The 10,133-nt window shown below is 37.6% G+C and overlaps 1 protein-coding gene across 1 annotated transcript in view; it reads left to right on the top strand.

The window, feature by feature from the left end:
• The first annotated feature begins 4,243 nt into the window (after window positions 1-4,243).
• mfrp (membrane frizzled-related protein) overlaps window positions 4,244-10,133 on the top strand; it is a 49,085-nt gene continuing 43,195 nt past the window's right edge. The window contains exon 1 of the mRNA XM_051862463.1: window positions 4,244-4,256. Coding sequence (XP_051718423.1) covers window positions 4,244-4,256 — 13 coding nt within the window. The remainder of the gene's footprint in view (window positions 4,257-10,133) is intronic.

Below are 10,133 nucleotides of genomic sequence, written 5' to 3'. Positions count from 1 at the left end.
GATTTCCTTTTCCAGCAGGACTTTAGCACCTGCCCACAGTGCAAAAACCACTTCCAAGTGGTTTGCTGACCATGATATTACTGTGCTTTATTGGCCAGCCAACATGCCTGACCTGAATCTATGGGATATTTTCAAGAGAAAGATGAGAAACAGTCGATCCAACAATATACAGATGATCTGAAGGCTCAATAGTGCCTCAGCAGTGCCACAGGCTGATCACTTCCATGCCACACTTCACTGATGCAGTAATTTGTGCTAGGAGCAAGTCATTTGCTGTAATATGTGCTGCCGACCAAGTATTGAGTGCACAAATGAACATACTTTAAAGAACTTGAACTTTTCTGTTTAGCAAATCCATTTTTGATTGATCTTAGGAAATATTCTAATATTTTGAGATACTGGATTTTGGACTTTCATGAGCTGTACGCTCTAATCATCAAAATTTAAAAAAAAAAACTTTTGAAATATTTTACTTTACATGTAGGGAATCTAGAATATATGAAAGTTTCATTTTTAAAAATAATTTACAATAAAAAAATGAACTTTTTCATGATATTCTAATTATATGACCAGCACCTGTATATATATATATATATATATATATATATATATATGTTTGTCCACCAGCACCATAACTTACTGCTCAAAATGCACATTTTAGGGAATATAGCCTATAATTAATGATAATATACCTTATTTTCTTTACTTAAACCATCAAAGTGCACGCACCCATTTAAGTGCCTTTCGTAAATGTGTTTTTTCTGTATAATCTGTGTAAAGTATTAAACTCAAAGCATTCCCGAAGGATAAATGGTTTAGGACTTGAATACTACCAAAATGGAACACAAGATGGCAGTGTACTTTATCAACAGCATTATTCTTCAATATTAGAGGATATCGCCACAGTCCATGTGGGCGTTCGTGCGTGCAGTCCGATGCAGATATGACCACCACCAGGTGTAGGTTACATGGAAAATATCCTGTCAGCGATCACATACCAGCATGCACTTTAACAGCACACGTTTATTTCCCTCCACAGACCAAGTGTTTCCACTGTAAGTGCAGAAAGTGTGTGCGCTGTCCTATCAAATGCATGTAGTTAAGTGTGTGACGGCCGCTACCTCAGGGCAAAAGCCTGTTATTTACTTTATAAGGGCATTCCTTCACTTACACCTCCACCAGAGAACCTATTCATGCGTTCTTCCATATGTTACCTCTCTTTCTCATTCTCTCTTCCTTTCTTTTGCTTCTGACCTCTCTTTATCTCTTCACAGCATGTCTGTCTCCATCCCTTTCTTCTATTATTCATCTCTCTTTCATTCATCACTTTCTCCATTTTTTACCTCAGCCTTCACCTCCTCCCAACAACAACCCAAAAAACCTTCATGTGAAACAAAAGTGAGAGAGTTTGGGGCAACGTGAGGCAAGGGACCGTTTTTTTCCCCTCCAAAACTTCAGTTCTACCCCTGAACCCACTGACCCCCCATACCCGCCCCACACACTCACACACACACCCACCCGGCGGACTAATCCAGGCATTTATCAGCCCAAATAGAGGCATAGATAATCATTCCACCCCCATGAGATCACCTCGCTACCACCCCTGCGAGTGTGTGTGGATGCATTTATGTGTTTGTCTTCCCCTCGAACCTCAGAGCGCCACACAAAGGACACAGGAAAAGACATGACATCTCCTTAAACAGAGCACAGGGCCTCCAAATGATCCTCAGACTCCTGAACGAGTCTCCAGAGTGAGGCTATAGAACAAAGACATGGCTTATTCACTGAGCTCAGAATACTGGGTGTCTTACAGCACAGAGACAATATGAAGACTCTATCTGTGCTATGTGATGCCTGGATATAAAATAACCTTGATTTTAATCTAAGATTTGTTTTTCAATAAAAATATGATAAAATAAGATCATATTTATACTTTTTCGGAGAAATACAGGTATATATATATATATATACACACACACACACACACAGATCAGGCATAACATTATGACCACCTTCCTAATATTGTGTTGGTCCCCCTTTTGCTGCCAAAACAGCCCTGACCCGTAGAGGCATGGACTCCACTAGACCCCTGAAGGTGTGCTGTGGTATCTGGCACCAAGATGTTAGCAGCAGATCCTTTAAGTCCTGTAAGTTGCGAGGTGGAGCCTCCATGGATCAAACTTGTTTGTTCAGCACATCCCACAGATGCTCGATTGGATTGAGATCTGGGGAATTTGGAGGCCAAGTCAACACCTCAAACTCATTGTTGTGCTCCTCAAACCATTCCTGAACCATTTTTGCTTTGTGGCAGGGCGCATTATCCTGCTGAAAGAGGCCACAGCCACCAGAGAATACCGTTTCCATGAAAGGATGTACATGGTCTGCAACAATGTTTAGGTAGGTGGTATGTGTCAAAGTAACATCCACATGGATGGCAGGACCCAAGGTTTCCCAGCAGAACATTGCCCAAAGCATCACACTGCCTCTGCCGGCTTGCCTTTCTCCCATAGTACATCCTGGTGCCATGTGTTCCCCAGGAAAGCAACGCACACGCAGCCGGCCATCCACGTGATGTAAAAGAAAACGTGATTCATTAGACCAGGCCACCTTCTTCCATTGCTCCGTGGTCCAGTTCTGATGCTCACGTGTCCACTGTTGGAGCTTTCGGCGGTGGACAGGGGTCAGCATGGGCACCCTGACTGGTCTGCGGCTATGCAGCCCCATACGCAACAAACTGCGATGCACTGTGTATTCTGACACCTTTCTATCAGAACCAGCATTAACTTCTTGAGCAATTTGAGCTACAGTAGCTCGTCTGTTGGATCGGACCACACGGGCAGCCTTTGCTCCCCACGTGCATCAATAAGCCTTGGCCGCCCATGACCCTGTCGCCGGTTCACCACTGTTCCTTCCTTGGACCACTTTTGATAGATACTGACCACTGCAGACCGGGAACACCCTACAAGAGCTGCAGTTTTGGAGATGCTCTGACCCAGTCATCTAGCCATCACAATTTGGCCCTTGTCAAACTCGCTCAAATCCTTACGCTTGCCCATTTTTCCTGCTTCTAACACATCAACTTTGAGGACAAAATGTGCACTTGCTGCCTAATATATCCCACCCACTAACAGAGATAATCAGTGTTATTTACTTCACCTGTCAGTGGTCATGATGTTATGCTTGATCGGTACATATACATACATATATGTGTATATATATATATATATATATATAAAACACCTTTACTTCTCTGAAAAGTCTAATATTGTCTATTTAATATATTATTTTTAATAATACTATTCACTTTAATTAGTATCCACATTTGTGTTTATATTTTATATTGTTTGTTTAATAATAATCTAAAATACTAATTATTAGGGTATTTATATAATTTATATTTATTGTATTTTTATTTGTTTTTTATTTTATATTTTTGATTTTAGAATTTTATATTAATTATAATGAATAATGCAATCTGTCATTGTAACAGTAAGGCTAAATTTCACAGTTAATTTGGATTTCAAATATCCAATAAAACTGACCTGGGACCAGCTGGTTAAAACTAATGAATGCAAAAAATGTCTCATAAAATTTAGGATTGGTTTGGAACAAAATTCATACATTTTAAGTGACTTAAGTGTCCTTAAATATCTCAATATAATGTCCTTGCTGTCAAAGAGAGAGAGAGAGAGAAAAGTTTTCTTTTTATAATTTTCCATCAGCAGTCGTTCTAAATATTCTCATTCAATCGGCAGATTTGTTGGCATAAAACTTGCATTGTAACCTTATTAAATGAATGATTTTACTTTTTTCTTATATTAAATAATACACAAAACACATTGTATATTATATATATAAAATACATAAAATATTTAATAGATTTTATTGTATGTATTGTGCTTTTCAACATTCATCTCCATGTTAAGTGATGCTCAGCACATTTCACTGTGAGATGGGTGGCAGATGTGCTTTAAAATGTTTTTATTTATATGATTAATTAATATTTTATTAATAATTGTTTTAATTTATATCCACATTTTATAATTCTTTAATTTGTTATTATTTTAAATATTAATTTATTTTGATTATTATTTAATAAAAATAAAAAATATATATATATATATTTATTAGATTAATTTTATATTAATACTAACTCTAACCCTAACTTTAACTTGCCAAAGTCAATTTAAACTAAACTAAATCCATTAACATTGGGACCATTTGGTTAAAAGTAATTGCAAAAATGTCTCAGAAAAGTGAGTTAGTTCTGAGTAGATGCCATTTGAACTGCAACAAAATTCATTTTTTAAGTGTCTTAAGTGTCCAAACACTTTTTAACCCACTGTAGCTCAATAGTGTGAGCCTCTAGCTGACGGAAGGCTATAAAATACATTAACTTTAGACAAAAGTCAGTGAGTCAGTGAGGATGTCTGCACGAGTAAAACGACTGAGAGAAACACTAAAGATTTTACTTCCACACAAACAAGTCTTTCTCTCGCTCATAAACACAGACAATTAAAAACAAAAACACTCAGTGTTGCCAGCCAGAGGACTCAGTCTTTTGTGTGTCCTCTCTGTCATCTGCTGGCGAGCTCCCTGCCTCGACATCACATTTTAGTAGACAAAGCTGACCCCCCCCATGCACACCACACACACACACACACACATGCACACACACACACATGCACGCACACACACTCAGTTGAATGGTCTGCCTGCGCTTTGATCTGTTAGGCTGTCAGTGCCACTTGTCCAGGGTTATGGGTGGAAGTAATGACCACAGAGAGTTCACTCCAGGAAGGGCACCCCTCCGCCCCATCCACACACACTCACATCAGCGGGGTCATACGGGACAATGGGGTCAGCCCTACCGCATCCACGCGCACATGCACGCACACACTGACTTCTAAAACATGAAACTGACTCCTTATAAAAGACGCTGTGGGCCGTGATGAGGAAATTCGTCAAACACTTCCAGATCCCACACACACTCACACACACACACTTAGTTGTGTACAACTCAGTCTCACTCTTTCTCTCATTATGGCCAATAACTGATACAATGGCTAATTTGATAAAAACAGAAAAAAGGATGTTTTTTGCCTTTTTTACTTATGCTGCAATCTAGAATTGTACATGCTTTTAGAGAAATCAGGAATCTAATATGAGGGCATAGAAAAGTTGGATGTAGAAACTGTTAGTAAATGAAACTATCTATGATTAAAAAAACTCTATTGACCAATACAATAATTTAAAAACTTTAATATTGTTCAATATGGTGATTCTAAATCAGAAATATTGATGATACAATAATAAAAATAACTAATGTTGACTAAAACTATAATTAAAATACAGTAATATTCACTGATATAATAATATTAATATTATATTTACACTAATATTGACCTATACTATTATTACAAAACACTTATATAATAATAACCAGTACACTATTTAAAAATCAAATATTGATCAATGCCTATAATAAAACTCGACAATATAATAATAATGATATTGGCAATAACTAAAAAACAGTAATATTGATGAAAAACCATTAATATAAATCAATAAGATGATTCTAAATCACTAATATTGACCAATACTATGATTAAACAACACATTAATATTGACCAAACAAAAACAATCTTTTTGACCAATACAGATTATTTTAAAGCACTAAAACTGACCAATATAATAATAATAAAAAACCCACAAATATTGATCGATATGATAATTTTATCATTGATCAAACACTAATATTGACTAATAATAATTTTAAAAAGTACTAATATAGACAAATACATTAATTAAAAAAAAACTAATATTGAACAAAACTATTGATACAATGATTATAAAACACACAAACAGTGACTAATATCAGTTATTAAAAAAACGCGACTAAACAGACCAGTGAATAATAAAAAATAGAAATATTGACCAATGCTGATTATTTAAAAAGCACTCAAACTGACCAATATAATAATTTAAAAAACACAAATAATGATAAATATGATCATTTAAAAACATTAATATTGACTAATACCAATCATTTTAAAAGCACTAATACATTAATTTAAAAAAAAAACACTAATATTGAACAAACCTGAAAAAACATTAATTTGATTGATACAATGATAAATGATACAATGAAAAAATATAACACACAAATATTGACAAATACTAATTATTTAAAAAAAAAAAACAGACCAATGAATAATAATAAAATAAATAACAAATATGATAATTAGAAAACGCTAATATTGACTAATATGAATACTTTTAAAAGGCATAATGTTGACAAATACATTAAAGAACATGAATAATACCGAAAAAAAACAGTAATATTGAAAAAACTAAAACAAATATTGGCCAATACAAGTAATTAAAAAGATTATGGTTATCAGTATTTCATGTTTGATTTTTCTTTGACTTTTGACAGCAGTAGAGTTTGTCTAGAAGACACTTTCTCTCAGGAGAAAGATCTAAGCAGAGACTTCAGCAACTCTACATTTAATCTAATTGCTGTCACAGAGAAATAAGTGAGATATCAAATATTGCTTTTCTCTGAGACTCTGGGCTTTCTCATCACTTTCTTTGTGAATTTAAAGTTAATGTTCTAGTCTATTTAGTTTTCTTTGTGTTTTGTTTTCATTCTGATTCTGCTTTGCCTGAGTTCTGTTTGCTACTTAGTTCCCTTAAGGGGCTTTCGCACCAGAGGAACCTTTTCATAGTTCTTAGAACTATTAGCTAAAGTACCCAGATTTTACCGTATTCACACCACAGGAACTAGGAACGATTTTAGTTCTAGGAACTCCTTTTGGGGGAACTAAATTAGCTCCTACTTCAGAGTAGGGTCTAAACCAGCACTATAGGAACTATCAGTGAAGTGAGTGTACGTTGTTGGTCAAACGCATGTTAAACACCGGCACCTGGCATTTTTTAAAAGCTGTGTAAACATATTTACTTCACGAACATGGAAAACAGCGATAATGGCATTCTTTTCTCCGCCTCGATATGTAATATTGAAAGTTGTTATAGGAGATTTCGTCTCTTAGCCCCATTTTTTGCTCTTTCAGTCGCGTTTACATTCCATCTCCGTTATCATGAAACCCACGGCACACATCAAACACAGCTCCGATCACGGCATCCTCCATTCACCGGTTTTTAACCGTTTGTAAAGGCCGCGCTTAAAGGCGCTGCTGTTGGCCGCTTCAGAGTTCCTATTGCCGGTGCGAATGCAACCAGGACATGGCCCGGGGGAGAAATTAGTTAATCCTAGTGGCTAGTTCCTATAACTGAGTTTCTAGAACTATTCGGTGCAAAAGCCCCTTTAGTTACTGATTACTTTCACCTGTTGTTAGTTACCTCTTTACTCCCTGTGTATTTAAGACCTTAGTTTCCTCAGTTCTTTGTTCCGTGTCGTAGCTAAATTACGTGGTTGTGTTGTATTTTTTCATGTGTCTCCTGAGTTTTGTCAAAGACTGTATTTTGGATATCCTCTTTGTCGTGCGCTTACTACTACAGCTACGCGTTACAGTGAACTTCTTATGTTCTTCCGTATGTCTTTTAAGATTCTCAGCTGTCCCATGTTCCTCTCCATAAACCTCTTCTTGCGTTTGTCCTCAAAAGCTCTGTGATTCATGTGCTGAATTACAGATATTAGAAACCACAGACACACCTTCACAAACACACATAAATGATGTGTTGTTGGACTTTCTGTTTCTGTCACACATACACACACCCGTTGGATGCTCTAAAGCGGTGTGCGTTATGTAAAGAGCGTGTGTGTGTATGTAGGTCAGTTGTAGCCCGTCTCCACGCGGCGTCAGACTGTGTAATGAGTCCTGCTGTTCTGTCTGTACTGGGCATTACATCATCCCAAGCTAAGCGGCCACACACAAACAGCTCCCCAAACACACTTGCTCATGTCTGCTGCGTGTTCATACGTCCAGTAAACAGGACGGCACTTGTTGTTTTCCCATCGTAAGAGTGACGCTTGCTCTCTGGTCTTGATTGCTGCATTACACCGTGACGCACATCGAAACGCAGTCGTACCGCAACACCCTCGTGTTTGAGTTTATGCGTATTTATTTGCAAGAATCCATAAATTGAAGGTTGTTTTGTAAATTTGCGCATGCATATTTGATGTATATGTCTACTTTGAAGCAAAACATCAAAATGAATGTCACATTTAGGGTCAAGGTTCAGAGGTCATAGTGATGGGGCACGGCAGGTCTTTGATTGCTGTTTCTATTTGAAGCACCATGTGAAAATGCAGAGGAAACTCTCTCTCTCACACACACACTCACACACACACACGCATATCAACACATTCTTTTCCCATGCTCCCACTGAGGAAGAAAATCACTTAATACACAGTTTCATACACTTGGCAGCAGTCAAATGTTTTTTTTATTTGCATATTTGTTTATTATTTGTTTGATTATATTGTCGGTTACAAACAAGAGCAAGCTTTTTTTAAAATAAATAAATATATAAATAATTGCACGTAAAGGTGCTGTCTGAAGTTTTTTGCAGCGTGGATCGTTTTCACAGACTGTGACAACATGTTTTTATATTTTCGTTTTTAAAAAAAATAGCACTACACTTTGTAGAGTTGTCAAAAGTACCGACTTCAGTACCAAGTAAATTTTAAAAATGTGACGCTTTGAGCGCTGTTGAGTGGATTTGTAAAAAGGTGTTTATGAATCCGCTCAACAGCGCTCAACGTGTCACATTTAAAATTTCACTACCGACTTGGTACCGAAGTTGGTACTTTTGGACAACTCTAATACTTTGTGTTATCATACCTCTGCAGTAAATAAAACAAATTAACGCTGCTCTTGAGTGTTTCAATGCAACGGCTGAGGGAGTGACGGCAAATTTCACATCATTCCCTCTTCTGACTGCTGTAATCAATCTCTCGATATTTTTCTCCTCTTTTGGAAAGTTGTGGAAAGGTGATAATGGATTTTTTCTTTGCTATTGGAGAATGGAGATAAAAAAATTATATTTGTTGTCGTCTCCCGTTCTTCACTATAGAAGTTTACCAACTATGACAACTTCCCGGAAATGTGGAAAGAGTCCATTTGTGGCACCAATAAAGTCTGAGTAGCTGCTCACTGCAGAACCATGGGTGGAGCATGGAGTCCAGCTCCCCTCTGGACATCCAGCTCCCACTCTCTGGATGTAATTTGGGCATATTGGGTGGAGCTAGATGGTCCAACCAAACCTAACCCTACCCATAACTCTATCCCTCTACCGTTTAGATCCACAGAGGTGGAGCTGGACTGGGTCAAGCTCAAACCTTGACGTCCAGAGATGTGGAGATCTGTAATTTGGGTCTGTAGTGAACACCACTTGCAAGATCTCCATGACTGATTCTAAACAGGTTCCCAAACACTCCCTACATCCCCATTTTTGGTTATACAGATAGTCCTGCCCCAGACCTGCCATTGAGACGTACGCGTGATTTCCTTACCTATGGGAATGACTTAAGGGTGTTGCATATAATGTCTTTGATATATATTTAATGTCTTTAATCCCTTAAACAGCTAAGTGTTTCATGACAGCGACCCAGGTTTTGCCGTTATAAAATCCTATCGTTGGCATGGACACGTTATTTGTTAAAGGTGGGGTAAGGTATATTTCAAAAGTCGAGTTGGTCTCGAACCTCGGCCCGTTCACTGCTGGCAGGCGAGGCCAAGAGTAAATACAAACAAGTGTTCGTTGTTAGTCGCAAACAGCACAGTAACTCCAGACAATCAATGACACTCAAATCCAGTGTTACTCACGTGTGAAGCGGAATCAAAGCAGTCCTGCGTCTGTTTTCTGGCCTTCTCACTTAGATCTCTCTAGCGTTGGAAAGCTTTTCTAATATTAACGTGGGTCCTAAAGCACTTAGCCAGTCATAAACCTTCATTCCAGTGATATTCTTCTGAGCTATAAGTATTGTGTCTCATCTCTCTTTCTGCATTCTTTCTTCAAATCTCCCTCTTGCTCGTTCTCTCTCCTCAACCGTCTTACGCCCCCTAATGCTGATTGGCTACAAGTTTGTTGTTGGTGTCGGTCCGACTCACTTCTAAACAGTGTTTTTGAAAAATGGCTTACCCCACCTTTAATACAGATAGGGT

Source organism: Ctenopharyngodon idella, chromosome 15 (assembly GCF_019924925.1).
Source record: "Ctenopharyngodon idella isolate HZGC_01 chromosome 15, HZGC01, whole genome shotgun sequence".
Classification (NCBI taxonomy): Eukaryota; Metazoa; Chordata; class Actinopteri; order Cypriniformes; family Xenocyprididae; genus Ctenopharyngodon; species Ctenopharyngodon idella.
This window is presented reverse-complemented; position numbering and strand designations above follow the sequence as displayed.